Raw genomic sequence first — 17,683 nt, forward strand, 5'->3', positions numbered from 1 at the left:
TGTATACATTGAATGTGCATCAATTTTATTACGAGTGTTTTTTTCAATTACATTTCCTCAACACAACGTTTCCATAGATGTGGACGAAAATAACATCATCTTGTGGTTGTTATATTATTGTTATTATTGAATATCACGCTGATTTGTTTAAATTAGGTCATTATTCACGGTTTGTTTTATACACAGACTCGGACGACACCAGATTGTGGTTTCTAATATTATTATTGTTGTTGTCGTCGTCGTCCTGAGGCCTACATTTGTACAAATTTTTTCGTTTACCTTTACGTACATTTGTTCAGTAACACAATACCTTACCCGATATTATTATATTATTGTATTATTCATACGTTTCTTAAGATGTATATATATTTTCTTTTTTTTTTGAGTACTGATTATGTGCATTGATGAAAAAAAGAAAATAAACGTAATTTACTAATCGCAATAAGCTCAACAATATATTAACTGTGTACTTGAAATGTATAGATTTCATTCCATTTTAAATCAATACGGCCATCAGTTTATATATTATACATTACGATAATATGTAGGTACTTGCCTTTAAATTTAGTGTTCGGAAATAGAATATTTTCAACAATTTTTCTGAAAAACAAAAATTGACACAGTTACATATAGTAGGTACAAGCATATTTTCTGTGCAGGGATAATTTTCATTACTTTGCCTATAATGGTCGTCGCGAAAAAAACATTACAAGAGCCATACATATATGTTTTTTGATGTGCTTCAATAACCATTATAACGCACTTTTCGTTTTTATTCATTTCATTTGAAAATTTTGGAAATTTCAACTGGTGCAATACCATAATATTCTTATAAGAATCTATGTTACCATTTTTATTTGAATAAAATAAAACAGTAACTGTAGTTTTTTTTTTAATTTGATGATTTGCACAAGTTAATATAATATGTTTGAAGAAGACTTTCCCCTTCTTTAACATATTGTCATCGTTATGAAATTTTCTTGTTCTGGTATGTCTTTTTTCCGGGTTTCATGTGTGTCTCGACGTTTTGTGATGTAATTATTATAATTTTTATCATTGCATATTTTTCTTTATTATCTTAAACAGATTAGTTAATTTTAAAATTATATTATAGATGCGACACAACCTAGGAATATTAATAATTCCAAAATGAAATTATTTGGAGATTGAGTGTTATAGAGTAATAATACTGTTTTATAATCAATGATAGTACCTACTTAGATTACCTAGGAAAATTCGACGATAAATTATTTATATTAACTACAAAAACCATTGATTTGCTAATTTTGTTTTGAAAAATGTTGTATGAATGTATCATAAAATTTCAATCAAGAATTTTGATTACTAAGTAGTTATACTACACAACATTGAACTACATAACTATTAACTATTATTACAATTTTGAAAACATATAACTCAACTGTCAATAAATAAAATATCATTCATCATTAAAGTTACGAATCATGGCAATATAAGTTGAAAGTTTTTCTCATGTAATAATATATATGAATATACAATATGCATCAATAAATGGCATTCATTCGGTACATAGTAGCTCTTCTGAAGCATTTTATATACGATTTCGGGCCAAAAACACAAACTTTATTTTACATAAAACTGACAAATGACCGCGTACAAACAAAAAAAAAAAAAAAACTTTTCAGGTAGGATATTATAATAATATTAAGCGCTTTTCTGACGTGTTTATCTAACATAAAACGTCACGTTATATCAGCATGAACAGACGAGGGTCACGATTTTCGCGGTTTTTTCCCCAGATGACACCTGCAGTGTCTTGTAACTTGTAGTCGTCCGATCGAAAGTTGGAATATTGTCTAGGAATGAAAGAAAAAAGGTTTTCCCTTTCTTTTTTTCCGTCCTTCTGCAGTCTTCCCGTCTTGGACATGTTTGGTATTTGGGTACCTTTCCAGGTCGCCATTGGGTATATATTGGCTGTGATTGTGAAAGCCGCGTAACGCTTTGACATTGATCGATAATTTACATACAATGCATGTAAATATAGGAGCATCTACGTCGGGGTACTATTTGCCCGTTTTCTGTCTCGTTCTGTTTCCCCGCCCTTTGTATGTTTCTTTACTATTTTCTTTTCATCCACACATATCTGTTGTACTGAGACAGCCATAAATTTAAACAGTCCTCCATACCGATTTCACTTCAAGATAGAGAGAAAACTACACTATTTTTATTTTTGCAGAGTACACTATAAAAATAAAATAAAAAATAATACCATTTCATGACGGATAAACATTCACAGTTGGCATATACTATTTTGTATAACTTTATCCCCTATAATGTCCAAGTTTAATAAATAATTCTTAAAAGATAAAACTATGAAATTATTAGATATGAAAAAATATTAATTTATGATTTGGCTATGGATTTTTAAATAAATTTCGTACAATATCACCATAAATACGTAAACAAATACTAATCACTATATACATTTCAAAGTTCATAAACATACCTACTAGAAAGAAACAAATGAGTTTCAACAATATACACGTTTTATTAATATAGTTTTGGTGTTTAAATAACCATAGGAACTAAACTTACATATTATAAAACACATAACTTAATAAAATATTTTTCTAGCTTCCATTATTTTAAAATGTAATTCATAGGTGTTATGGATGTGTATATAATAATTTTTTGAATGTGATCAAAAGATGTGACATTTTGAAAAATACGAAAGTTTAATCTGAAACGAAACGCAATAAAAAAACCTGTCAGACCGAAACGTTAACTAAAATAGAACACCTGTGTCTGGGTACTGCTTCATTTTCTAAAAAGTCAACTCCTATACTTTTTCTTAAAAACATCAGTGTGTAGTTTTGTCGGTTTGAATACAAATACAATCAACATAAAATATTGCATTGATTTTATTAAAAATGATTAAATATAATAATATATATTTTGAAAAAATAGTATTACTTTTAGTTGATAGGTGTAAGTACTGATTAAAAATAAGTAAAGCAATAATACAAATTATACGTTAAAGATAAATGTATTTTAATTTTGTTTGAAAAAAGTTTATTTTCTAATTCAGTAAATAATATAAAGTTTGATAGGTACTAAAAATTAACCAAAAGGTTATTGGGAATGAGAGTGTAACACTCGTGATGCCACTAAACTCATTCAAAGGCACGAGTCAACTTAGAATTATTTAGTTATTGTTAATTTAAATACAATAATAAATCATTTTATTCGTAAAACAATTTTGAGTTGAGCTCAATTCATTACGTCATACAGCATACAGTGATTATATGACATTTCAAAAATGTCAAGTGCTCATAACAGTTATTTATGGATAAACAATTTCCAAAAATTATTGAATTGAATAAAGTTTATATAAAAATGATTGAAGAATATTATGCGAGAAAAGTCATTTAAAAGAAATCTTAAAACTACGTAAGAATGAATATGACGCATAATACTCTGCTCTTACCTATCACTCTAAATTTAGAGGTTATTGTATATTATATAAGTCACAAGTCAAACTATTAATTTTTTTTTTTTGTTTTGATTTCATTAAAATAATGTGCGAAAACACGTATCCTCAAAATATATAACTAAATAACTGTGTTTCAAAATTATTTCATAAAATTTATCTTGTACCTATACGGCTATACCTAATATTATTCTAGAGATACATAGCTATTTCAAGTGTGTCTGATTGGTTAAAAAAAATATGTATCTATAGAGACAGTGTAGAGTTTTATGAGTATAAGAATCGGTAAATTGGTTTGTCATCCATCGTCATATTATACTAGTACCAGCCAGTATGTGAAAACAAAGAAGATTTTATAACTTAAACATAGGTGTCGGTTTACGATTTTCCGCATATATTTTGCAACTCTAGATGTTCTGGCCTTAAGAACAAGATAATATTATACGGGGGTCAGTGTGAAATTCAAGATACGCATAAGTCGTGATTATTATTATACTTGGGAGGCCATGGCTAGTGTGGTCAACACGAATACCGTACGACATGGGACCTAATTCTTATTGGGTGCCTCAACTCTATGTTCTGAAGTCGGGACACATTACACGAAGTATCCAATTCATCATACAGCGTGCTTGTATCAAACATCTAATTTTTCTAGGCGTGAAAAAACAATTGTTTAACCCGCAGGTAATTAGTGTGAAAACGAATATGATAGAAATATACATAATTCATAGGTACAAAAATAGGAAATTCTAGTCCAGCTATCCCCATCATATCCAACTTATTTTTTTCTAAACAATTACATTTAACATATTAAAGTGCATTTTTAACTGTATAAGCAGTGAAGTCATATCCAATAGATATTCAATATCGAAAGTATAACCATTCTATATATAGTACAAAAAATATTTAATAGTTTATGCTTAAATTAACTTTAAAAAAAAAAATGTTGCAATTAATTTTTAAAATTATAGAAAATCTTCAAAACCTTTTTTGGACTATTGAAATATTATTAATCAAACATATTTTGTATCTTATTTGACTATCGGAAATTCCATTCTAAATGCATGGTAATAAATAATAATGATATTAACGCATATATTATTTACGGTTAATAAGAATCAATCCAAAATAATCTATAAAATAATGACTTTAGATTTTAGATTCTGAGCGGAGCGATGAATGTATTGATTTTACCATGATGTGTGTTTTTTTTTTTTTTTTTTTTTTTTTTTTTTGTGTCTGTCATCACGTTTTGGGGCAGTAAAAATGCTTCGATTTTTGACTTCAGTACCTCGTTCGATCAGAAAGTGAATCTAGTTGGTACTTTGGGGGGTCAAAAGTAAAAAATTCTTAATACTTTTCTAAATAATTGAGAAAAACAAACTAAAAATTAAGGTACGCACACTCATTTTTCGACAAAATCGATTTTGGTTTTTGATGTAACTTTAAAACAAATGACCATAGATACATGAAATTTTCACCTAATGTTTATATAAGTATATTCTATCCACCATGAAATTTTTAAAAAATTTCGACTTAATTTGAACTATTCATAGGAATTTCAAATTTTCGATCATTATTAGTTTTTTTTAAATTAATATCGATAAAAATGTATTTGTCAGACAGAAAAGCTTGAAAATTTAATACAAGGCTCTTAACATATTGTTACAATAGCAGTTGAAAAATAAAAGAAATTCATAGTCACAATTTTTTTTTATAAGCATTCAAAGTTTGAATTTTGACAAAATACGTAAAAATCACGAAAATTCACAAATTATTTTAAGCTAGAAATTCATAAAAAATTTTCTTTTTAAATCTAAGATTTAAAAATTTAATACAAGATTCCTTACAAGTTTTTCAATCTTTATCACAAATAAAAATTCCACCTGAAATTCAAATTAAATTTTTATGAGCATTTGAAATTTAAATTTTTACAACATCGGATTTTCACTTTTAGCGATTTCCTTATTTTGGTGTAACTCTAAAACAAATTACCACAGATACTTGAAAATTTGACTGAATGTTTATATAGGCGTGTTATATATTTGATAAAATTTTCAAAATATTTAGATTTGTTTTGAGCTGTTTACTGACATTTTTATTTTTCAACTTTATTAGTTTTTTTTTTCTATAAATATCGATAAAAATTTATTTGTTCGGTAGAAAAGCTTGAAAATTTAATACAAGGCTTCTAACACATTGTAACATTAGAAGTTAAAAAATATTAAAAATTTGTAGGCACAATTTTTTTTTATAACCATTTAAAGTTCAAATTTTGACTAAATACGTAAAAATTACGGCAATGTTCAAATTATCTTAGATAGAAATTCATTAAAGTTTTTCTTTTTAATTCTAAGATTTGAAAATTTAATACAAGTCTCCTAACATATTTTTACAATAGAAGTTGAAAAATAAAAGAAATACATAGTCACAATTTTTTTTTATAAGCATTCAAAGTTTGAATTTTTACAACATATTACGTAAAAATCACGAAAATTCGTAAATTATTTTATGCTAGAAATTCATAAAAAATTTTCCTTTTATATTTAAGATTTGAAAATTTAATACAAGGCTCATTATATATTTTTACAATAGCAATTGAAAAATAAAAGAAATATATAGTCACAATTTTTTTTTATAAGCATTTAAAGTTCAAATTTTGACAAAATACGTAAAAATTACGGCAATATTCAAATTATCTTAAATAGAAATTCATAAAAGTTTTCCTTTTTAATTCTAAGATTTGAAAATTTAATACAAGGCTCCTAACATATTTTAACAATAGAAGTTGAAAAATAAAAGAAATACATATTCACAATTTTTTTTTTAAGCATTCAAAGTTTGAGTTTTGACAACATATTATGTAAAATCACGAAAATACAGAAATTATTTTAAGCTAGAAATTCATAAAAAATTTTCTTTTTATATCTAAGATTTGAAAATTTAATACAAGGCTCATAATATATTTTCACAATAAAAATTGAAAAATAAAAGAAATGCGTAGCCACAATTTTTTTTTTACAAGCATTCAAAGTTTGAATTTTGACAACATATGTAAAAATCACGAAAATTCGCAAATTATTTCAAACTAGAAATTCATAAAAATTTTTCTTTTTAAAACTAAGATTTGAAAATTTTTAATAATCTATAATATATCCTAGACAGATAAACCGTCTTCGCTCAGAATCGTTTTTCGTATACAATGATATAACATCATTGGATTCAAATTTAATTCTATCCATTACAGTAATCCACTTGTAACCTACTGTACAGCAGAGCGACATACACGAATACACGACTTACCCGCTTTTTTTTTTTTATTTTAATCTTTTAAATGTTAATATGTTCAACAATATGCCTATAAAAAGAATAAATATTATCATTAAAAAAGATAATATCGGTGAATAAATATATAGAAATAATGAAAATGTTATATTTCATGATTATATTTTTATAAAAATCTAAATTTCATAAAATACCTACCAATCTTCTAAGTTTTCCATATTAATGCTTTTTTTTTCATAAAAATAATACTAAATTAATACATAGCTACGCGTTTACATTAGTGAGTAAGTGAGTAATATAAGGTTCTGATATATACTGGTATTATATATTTATGATTATGTTTATTCTATAGTATATCTATTTAGTAGTAAATATATTTATATTGATCTTGAATGCACGTCATGTAAATTTAGAATATGATTTTAAGACAACAGTTACTAACGATAGCCTCTCGCGTTACCACGTTTGTTTAATAGGCTACTTTCTACGGTTATAATTTTAAACAGTGTGTAGCAGGTGCTTGCAATGAGGAAAATCGTGTGGTTCAAAATGAATGATACTTCTACCTCTTAAACATTCAAATTATTTTTAATCCAAATACTAAAGTAATTTAATACGTGAAAAAGCAAAAAAAAATAAAAAAATAATACCTTTATAGTTTTCCTTTAATATGTACGTATACTGAATAATAGTTGTAAGAATGAAATGTGAATAAATATAGCAACCCGAATTCCAATAAAAATAAAAGCAGTTTTACGGAATGTTTATTTATTATTTTCCCATTATAGAAGTCTTAGAAAAATACTCTAATCTGATTACTTAGAGTTGGAATTTTACTTATTGACATGATTTTATTTACTCTAATTATTGGATTTCTATAAAAGGTAGTTATTATTTTTAAACTAATCAAAATTAAAAAAAAAGTATAAGTAGATAGTTTAACTGACTAGTGGCTATAGTGACTACTATATCATTTATGCAGGTTCGTTATAAATTTTAACCATCTGATTCATAAACGGAATTAGTTAATTATGTATAAAAAGAAAACTGAAAAGATAGAATTTCAAAATAATAAATATTTTTAGCACAAGCATAAGGTCTTAACTATTCATTGTACCTTTACTTTTACATTAAACGTTATTATTATTATTTTTTTTTTAAATTCTTCAGTGTATATGACGATAGTTGTATTTTTCTTAATTGCCTTTTTTTTTCACCAAAACATCTACTATTTTAAAGCTCTTTCTCTATTGAAAAAAATCAATCCTCCCACACCATAACTTTGGTGTAGAAGAAGCACTAATCTTACCTCACTACATAACCACCTCTCTACTATCAAAACAGATATTATTTTATTTTCCTCAATACAGACATTGCAACTTTACTCGACAAAAGATTTTTATAGTAAATATTATATTATGTAATATTATACATCACTTTGTAACATTCAAACCGATTTGATCGTTGAAATTTATTGTACGAGTAAAAATTTTTATTTAATCAAGCATATTTTCGTAAATTCCTCTATATTTAAAAATAATATTAAATAGGTACAATTATTATTATCACTTTAAAGTGATTATTAAAAATAAGATACATCTTAAAAATCACCCTGACAATGCACGTACAAATGTTTTAGAATAAAAGTTAGCGTGGTATTTCAACCGTTATTTGTTGTGACTTGGTGAAGAATAATAAAATTATTTTTTAAAGCTTTGTAGATTTTCTATAGGTGTGTAAACATATATCCATCAGAAAAGTAAAAGGAAAAATAAGAAAGCTTAATAATAATAATAATAATAACAAAGACTCCCGTTGATATAACCAATCCATTGATTTCTATGGAGTTCTCATCACAGATGACCTGTCATGTTTTCGAGGTAGTTTTTGCATCCAAAATGTACAGTCCAAGGGGGCATCCAATGACCATGCAGTTTTATTATTTTCTTACTGTACAGTGTACATACACAATTACTGAGATAGAGACCCGTCACGTACATGGTATACTTTCACTTTGTAACCTTATAGATCACATCGCTGTCGATCATCATCACTGCGTTATTGATAGGTTGTTTCTGCTACCAAAATGGGCCGACTCCTCAAATAATATAACTAGGTGTTTGTTAATAGAAGGTGCAAAAAAAAAGACATTAAGTCAGTTATTGCGGCAGAAAAAAGTCCACAAACGCTTTAATTTTTTGTATATTTGAAACGGAACTTGCCGCAGGACGAATCATACCTTAGAAGTAAACAATATACATGTATATCCATTCATATAATTTTTTTTTCGATTTTTGGCACACAGTCAGTCGACTAAGAAAAATGTTTTTCAGAGGATATTTTTATCGAACATAATGTAAACACGTGTTTCCAAGTTGTAGGGTAATTACGACGACAAATCGTATACAGAAGAATATCGCTTTCTAATGTATATGAGACGATTGTAATCTGCAGTATGTATGTATATATATATATAGTAGTTCTATAAGAGATACAGATCTGATTGGACAATGTTACATTGTATTCGTTAAAAAATTTGTATTTGGATAAGTGTTACGTCGTTAAAACAACTCCAAATACAAAAGCCACAAAGAAAATATGTAGTTTTTAATCGGAACGTATTTGAAACGAGATTCCCGATTGCTTGTTAATGTTTTATATTCCCATACGTAGACTGTGTCAAACTTTTAGATACCTATTGACATTTTTTTTTAATCTATAAAATTCCGAATTCGACGGTAGTTTTTATTTATAGTTTCGAAGATTATTATTATTATTATTTATTAACTATATGTAGGTTAGGTGTATTTATTGTATGTTTGAAACCATTAGGAAATGTTATGTACCGACAGCTCACTTTTCTGATTAATTTTTATGATAAATGATTTTCATATACGATTTAATTAGTGTAATGTGTAGTTTAATTTAAAAATGTTTATACTAAAAATGTCAGTGTTTAGTTAATTTTTTTTTACATGTAGGTTTAGTACCTAAAAATAATTTAAAACATTTCAAATAAACATGTTTAGATAATATTGTTAATTTAAATACCTCAAGTTACTTTTAAAAGACAACGAATAACGGTAAACAACACAGAAATATGAAATTGGAGGTCAAAAGCCAAACATAGTCCGACCAAGAGAATCAAAAGAAATGCAAGCGGTGGATATATAATATATATATGTATATATTCACATGTGTTATGCGCAAAACCGCAAAATGTGATATGGAATAATCATTTTGTTTCTTCTAATATTATAGAGGCTTTCTTTTTATACATAGAAGCAAATTCAGCTGGAGAGTATAACCTGCAGGTCTGATTTCATCTGGTCAACAGCGGGGGGATTCGTCTTGAAACTAGTTATTATTACCACGTAGGCATACCTACAATTTGCTTAGATTGCCTGGTACACGAACACTGACTATCAGTAATACAAATCCAAAGTAATTTGTGAACATAATTATTGAATATTATTCGATAATATTTTGAGAAATAAGGAAAATAAACATTTTTTTAAGCATAACATTTCTGTTTATATAAAAATGAAATATAATTAGGAACGCTATTTAATGTCAAATAAAAATATTATATAGTACATAGAATAAAGTTTATAATAATTAATAACTTATAAGTTTGAAATATTTAGGTAAAGTTAAATTATTATAGTTTATAGTCTTGGTTTTGGTAAATTAATAAACACTAGATTGTTATACAAATTGGGAAATACGATGTAATTCAAGAGGTATCCATAGAATTTACGTTTTCATATACAATAAATATTAAAATGTTGTATATTATATGCCAGTGTGTTGTTACTGAAACATTGAAGAGTATCTATGATTTACTTTATGGGCATAACAAATAAATAGGTACATAAAATAAAATGCTGTAAGTTTTAAATTTTAATCACTAATGTGTGTGGGATATAATATAATAAAATCATTATCTTCTAATTCAGATTATTATTTCCACAAATAACTAGTTTTGTTTTAAAATCTTGTTGAAAATATATCAATTATATCATTAATCAAATAATAATATTATATATTATTTTTACGGTACAATATACATTTTTCAAGTCTAATTAAACATATTTTATTTTTTTGGATTCGGATACGAATATACGATATGTACGAAACATAATGATGTATTTAATTATTTTCGATAACATGAAAGTGCTTTTATTTTTCATCTAATTTAAAACATATCAACTAACTGAATATTTGATGGTTAAATTATATTTATTATTATATCATATCATAATATGGGCCATTTGACATTTAGCATTGAAACTTGAAAATGGTTTGGTGAGGTCATTGTCTGAATAGAAAATAGCAATTGTATGGGTACTTGACGCACTATAAACATGTAATATTATTGGTGTGTGTTTTTCTATTTCATAAGCTGTTGAAAGTGGTGTAATTGAATACTATGAAGAATCGTTATATACTAAATCACATGGCTAGTGTTATAATGACATGTCTATACGATGGGTCTAGTAGTTCTGGTAGAACTGTAGACGGACTGTGCTGCTGTTATTGGCCAACTGTGACGGATCAATGTACAACAGGTCCGCGGTACTAAAAGGCGGCGATCGTATAATAAATTGTTATCGGTAATATAGGAAGCCGAGGAGACGAGAACCAAACGATGTATGTTTCAGTCACCTAATCGGTTTCTGGCTTTGCGAAAAGCGAAAACAACGTTAATTTACTACAATACTGTTGGTGTTAATGATGCGTTAGAGCGAGTCTATTAATAGGTGAAAATGAGTCGAGTGACCGCAATAATAATTTACGCACATATTTTGACGGCCATTGTTTAATCGAGCGTATTTTTAACATTTTCGATTCGGGCACCTCTCTCACCCATGCTTATAATACAGGTTAATTGAATAGGTATTAAAAAAAAAAAAAAACCAAACAATGATAATGGTTAATAATTGAATTTGTTCGGCGTTAACAGAAACGAAGTCAGAATATTAAGTATAAAAAAAAAAATTTCAATAATAAATTATTGATGAATATTAATAAAATAAATACAGTTTATAATAAATATTATCTTATATAAAAACAAATTCGTTTGAGTAAATATGAAGAGGAGTTTTTTCATTCAAACTTGTAAAGCATTCAAACACAATTGTTATCATTGTGTTGTCTTGCAATATAATATAGTTGTTTATTGTTAATAAGTTTTGTATAATGTACTAACGCACTTTGAATTGTTATATAGGTCTGTGCCAGCATGAGAATAGCGACCTCATGGATCGTCATGTCTCTACTGACCGCCATATTCGAATCGTCTCAAGGCCATGATCATCATAAAGCGCTTAATAGTAAGTTCAAACGTAGTTGCAGAATATTTAAAGTTTAAATAATTCATTGTTGGACGAAAACGCCAAACAAAAATACAAATAAATGGAAAATCAATAATGGTTTAAATCGAATGATTAATATTTCTAAAACTATTTTAAAAAATAGGTTATTATTATTAAGTCAATAACGTTTAGATTTGTATTATATGTTTATGCCTAAATACAATAATGTGACTGTCATCTTAATAAATAGTATCATTAAAACATCTTTAAAAAAAATACAAATGTACTTAAAAAGTAATTATTAATAAATCACCTATGCTGAATAAAAAATAAACCAGATGAAATTCTAAATGAGATTTATGAGCTGATTATTATCTTGCAAGATTAATTCAACACAGACTACGGATATGGGTACGATTCAGACATTTTTTTGTTAATTTCCTACGTATGATTAGATTATGATTTGTTTTATTTAATAACAGTTCTAATAAATAATACCTAATACGATGCGGTTACAGTTAAATAAGTTTTTTCAATTTTCTAGTTGTAAACTTAAACATCTAAAATACAATAATACACATAGGTAACGCTATTAAATTCTAAAGACTGCTATTCTTCTAATGGTGTTTAACCTGGACCAATGAGTCTAACGATTACAAAGAAAACAATTGTTACTACTGCAGTACACTGGATATTGATTACAATTTTCGTTTAAATATAACACGATGCACAATGAATCCAAACACCGGGATGACTTTAACTTTTAAGTGAAATGGCATTTCATTAAATATTAATCAATCATTTGTATACTATTGGCAATACATTTTTAATTAGATTTTACTCGGGATAAAAGAGAATAAAGTAAAATATAGTTTTAATTGTGCACAGAGGTCAGTTGTAAAATGCGTTTATCATTGAAATATTGAATACACATCAACCGTTTTGGAACTATAATTATATTTTCAAATTGGATTTAGTTCGACCACGGCAGAACATTTGAACGTTTACTATACACGTAAATAATTTTGACCCAAAACAAATTACATTTGCCGACACGATTATATCGATTCATTGACGGCTTTAAACGGTTTGTGTTGTACGAGTGATTATAACACGATCAATGAGAGTAGGGATATAAAACCTTCAATGAGCAAGTAGGTGAAACGGCAAAACGAAACGTGTGTAGTAGAACCCTTTTCTAAAAATTGTTTGAAAAGTAATTTTCGTAAAATGATAATATTGTTATATTTTACCTATCCATTCAAATATAGGGAAAAACTTATTAAAAAAAAAAACCATCTTTTAAGTTAAGCGCAATGGTTCATCTTCTGAAGAGCTTTTTCGTCCGTCGCTTTCTATAACCCACTCATGACCCATAATTTTTGGCGATTCCAATAAGTCCGTTTTCCTGCCTCATCTATCACAGACAGCATAACTGCAATTAATACATGCCTAATAAACAATAACAATAATTGACAAACGTTACGCGCAGATTACAAGATCAACAAGAAACCGTGCTCGGTGAATAGCCTGGAGGGGACGTGCATGTTTGTGTACGAGTGCATCAACACCGACGGCCGGCACATCGGCATGTGCGTGGACACGTTCATGTTCGGCAGCTGTTGCGCGCACAACCTGACCACGGCGCAACTGGCCATGTTGCCAGACTCGTCGGAGCCGGCGGTGTTGTTCACTCAGCCCGGCGGCACCGGCGTGTCGCAGCGGCCGCAGCGGCCGCACCACAGGCCACACCGTCCGTCCCAGGTGATTACTCGGCCCAACGGCGGGGACGCGGACGGCGCCGGTATGCCGTCGTCGTCGGTGGACAAGAAGTACCACTACCAGCCGGCGTCGGCCACGCAACAGACGCCAAACATGCAGCCGCAGTCGGCTCACGTCAACCGCGTACCGTCCACCAACTTCATTTCGAACAGCCGGCCCAACTTTTTGTCCAGGCCCGCAGCCCAGCCGTACACGACGACGACGACCACAACGACGACGACGACGACGACGACGACACCGACACCGCCGCCGTCGGTCCAGGAAGTGGACGACAACGACAACAAAGTTGATTCAGTCTGGTCACATAGGTTTGTGCATAATAATAATATTATTAAAAGTTGTTTGTTTATATTTAAAGTTGTATATCGCTACTCGCACTGGGACTATAATTGATAAAACTCACGGACCGACCGAGCGATTCGCAATGTCATAATCACATTGTCATGATTGATATTATACACAAGAACCCGCGGGTAAAACGTTTTTGAATGTTCGTATTTGATAATCAGTCAGAATGTCAAAGTGTTTAGGCAAGTATAGGTAAAAATACGATTTCTGCAACCCTCGTTTTAATTGTAGACAAACAACATCAACTAACGTTATCAACAAAATACATCATTTTACAAAAAAAGCTTAAAAATGTAAATATATATTAAAGTTAGTTTGAATACGAGTGTGATGTATAATGTGAAACACTAAAAAATACTAGAAACTAATTATTAATTAACAAAATCCAAAATAAAAATTAGGAGTTTTTGAACCCGCATGCAATGAAACGAATTTGTATGTAGGTAACACTCAAATACTCAATGGAAAAAAGTTGATGTAAATGAATGATAAATCCTATGAAAAGTTATGGCATTATGTATTACTATACACAGCGGACACAAATATATTATGTGATTATATTGATTAATAAATCCACCATTTCAGAAACAATTTGTTTTATTAAGATGATTGAGTAAATCAAGTAATTTATCACTTACAAAATGTGTGTATCTATCAATTTGGTCGAAAATATAGAACTTGAAAACATTGTATAAAATTGGTCTATCGTATGTTACATAATTTATTAATATTTTTAGATAAGTAATAAATGATTAAAAATAATAATTATGCTACTTATAGCCTTACAAAATAATTGTGACTAAAAATACATTTTAACATTTTTAGACCTAGTTGGAGTTCGAATATGGGTAACCATCATTCGTTCATCACCAAGCAAAAGCCACCTCCTCAACACAGACCACAGTATATGATACCATCGTCGACTATGTTGATAACCACTAGCACTAAACCTACCACTACCACGACAACTACCACTACGGCTCCTCCTACGACAACGAGTACATCTACAACCACTCTTGCGCCCGAACCACCAAAACCGACCACTACAACTACTACCACTAATAAACCTTTAGTTATAAGTACAACAACTAGTCCCATGGTAATACCCACCACAGTTTCGAGTAAGCCCGAAAAACATACCGCTAAGCCGGGGGTATCGGCTGAGACCAATCAAAAATCAATGCGTATGTTATCAACATAAATAGTTTTCCTTAGAATTAAATATTAATACGATTTTGTTTTTCTTAGCTTGTGGTTTAGCTCCTTTGCACCCCAGGCACGAAGTCCGCATTGTTGGCGGGAGAAACTCTGCGTTTGGTAGTTGGCCTTGGCAGGTAACCAATATTGTCCACACTTTTTTATTTATACAAAATATTCGAAACAACCAAACTTCCCAATATATTTTATGCGTCTCCACCCATATTTCTGAAATATAAATAAATAGATAAACATTATTATCAAATATAGGTATCTGTGCGAAGGACGTCATTCTTTGGATTTTCTAGTACGCATCGATGTGGAGGAGCTTTATTAAATGAAAACTGGATAGCAACAGCTGGCCATTGCGTTGATGAGTGAGTAAACGATGAGACTCATTTGTTATTATATTGATAAATAATAAATTACTGTGTAATTAATTACAGCTTGCTGACATCACAAATTCGCATACGAGTCGGCGAGTACGACTTTTCATCCGACCAAGAACCATATCCGTTTGTGGAACGTGCTGTTGCCCGGAAAATTGTGCACCCTAAGTACAATTTTTTCACATACGAGTATGATTTGGCCATGGTGCGATTAGAAGCGCCTGTAAAATACACACCCCACATAGTGCCTATATGTTTACCTGGCTCAGATGACCTTCTGATTGGCGAAAATGCCACCGTAACTGGATGGGGACGACTAAGCGAAGGAGGCACTTTACCTTCAGTGTTACAAGAGGTAATAATGTTATGTAGTTTAATTACTTTAATTATGCATGTTTTTTCCATTGTTCGTTATTGTAATATACTTTCTGATTATTCTACGACATATCTACCATTTATTTTTACTGTACAAAACATTAAGTAATAATTTATTTATAATAAAAAAAAGGCAAATTGAAAAAAAACACTTTTTCCCATAAGGTTAGTGTTTAGAGTCACAAAAAAACATATTAGTTCGCTCAGAATTTTAAAGTCAAAATATTACTGTTTCCATAAAATCAAATCAAGAATTAAGTTTGGTGCAAGGGTGTGCGTACCATGAAAATTCCTCCACTGAAATTTCCAACATACCTTAATAGTTTGCTGGCTTCTTTGTTAACTATTATTAACATCATGTAAACTTTAATCTTAATTTATAAGATATTTTTATCTGACAATAAATCGTTTAGTAATAAATAATAATTATTTAAGTAATAAATAATTACATGTGATTTTACTTACCTATTTTTATAACACTAAATATATCAGTTATACGTTTGGTTAGCCTTCGTGGTAAATATAAAACTATATTTTATAACATTCACTTATTATTTTTATAGGTGAGTGTACCAATTGTTAGTAATGACAAGTGTAAAAGTATGTTTTTGAGAGCTGGCAGACATGAATATATACCAGACATATTCATGTGTGCCGGATTTGACGACGGTGGACGTGATTCCTGTCAAGTAAGTAGAAACCAAATATGATTTTTAAATAATATGAGAGTAAGAAAAATAACACTATTTATTAACCTTTTAAGGGCGATTCTGGTGGTCCATTACAAGTTAAGGGCAGAGACGGTCGTTACTTTTTGGCCGGCATCATAAGTTGGGGTATTGGATGTGCAGAAGCAAACCTACCCGGCGTGTGTACCAGGATTTCTAAATTCGTACCATGGATTCTACAAACTGTCACATAATTATATAATTACCATTATCATGGGGTGGAGTCATTTATGTAGACTCTAACTATAACGTTAATTATACTTATATACATTTGAAATACCGAATTGGTAGAACGTGTACGTTAATTTTCAACGTTAAAAAATTATAATTTTTTTTTATACGTATGTAAATAATTTATACATAATATATTATAATCATAATTTTGTTAGGATAATACCTTGAAATAAATCTATCTTCTGTATGAATAAAGCTATAATATATGCATAGTATTAGAAAAGAATATAATAAAATAGTGATTTAAAAATCATTTTGTATTTATATTTTTATTTTTGAAGAATCTAAAAACTCAGATATTTAATTTTGTTCAAAATCTAAAATACTCATTTATTTATTGACATTAATTTACTTAGGTTTTTGGAATTTTACTACATTCTAAACTCTCAAGTTATATTCAATTTAATCAACGTTTATACTTAATAGTGAAGTGATATAAAAATGTTTTTACATTTTTTTTTGCACGTGGAAAAATAATAAATTTATTATTTTCATACTTGCATGAAGAAATTTTAACATAACATTTTACGACGTAGAAGAACAAGTAATCAGAATATA

General features: G+C 28.9%; 1 protein-coding gene across 1 annotated transcript in view; it reads left to right on the forward strand.

The window, feature by feature from the left end:
• Sb (serine proteinase stubble) overlaps positions 1-17,378 on the forward strand; it is a 36,185-nt gene extending 18,807 nt beyond the window's left edge. The window contains exons 2-9 of the mRNA XM_015508538.2: positions 11,988-12,090; positions 13,565-14,162; positions 15,028-15,386; positions 15,451-15,536; positions 15,670-15,776; positions 15,846-16,143; positions 16,727-16,852; positions 16,927-17,378. Coding sequence (XP_015364024.1) covers positions 12,000-12,090; positions 13,565-14,162; positions 15,028-15,386; positions 15,451-15,536; positions 15,670-15,776; positions 15,846-16,143; positions 16,727-16,852; positions 16,927-17,085 — 1,824 coding nt within the window. The 5' untranslated portion in view covers positions 11,988-11,999 and the 3' untranslated portion in view covers positions 17,086-17,378. The remainder of the gene's footprint in view (positions 1-11,987; positions 12,091-13,564; positions 14,163-15,027; positions 15,387-15,450; positions 15,537-15,669; positions 15,777-15,845; positions 16,144-16,726; positions 16,853-16,926) is intronic.
• Positions 17,379-17,683: the final 305 nt, after the last annotated feature.

The sequence above is a fragment of the Diuraphis noxia genome, unplaced genomic scaffold (assembly GCF_037042655.1).
Source record: "Diuraphis noxia isolate RWA-SAM2 unplaced genomic scaffold, SU_Dnox_SAM2 contig0005, whole genome shotgun sequence".
In the NCBI taxonomy this organism is placed as follows: domain Eukaryota; kingdom Metazoa; phylum Arthropoda; class Insecta; order Hemiptera; family Aphididae; genus Diuraphis; species Diuraphis noxia.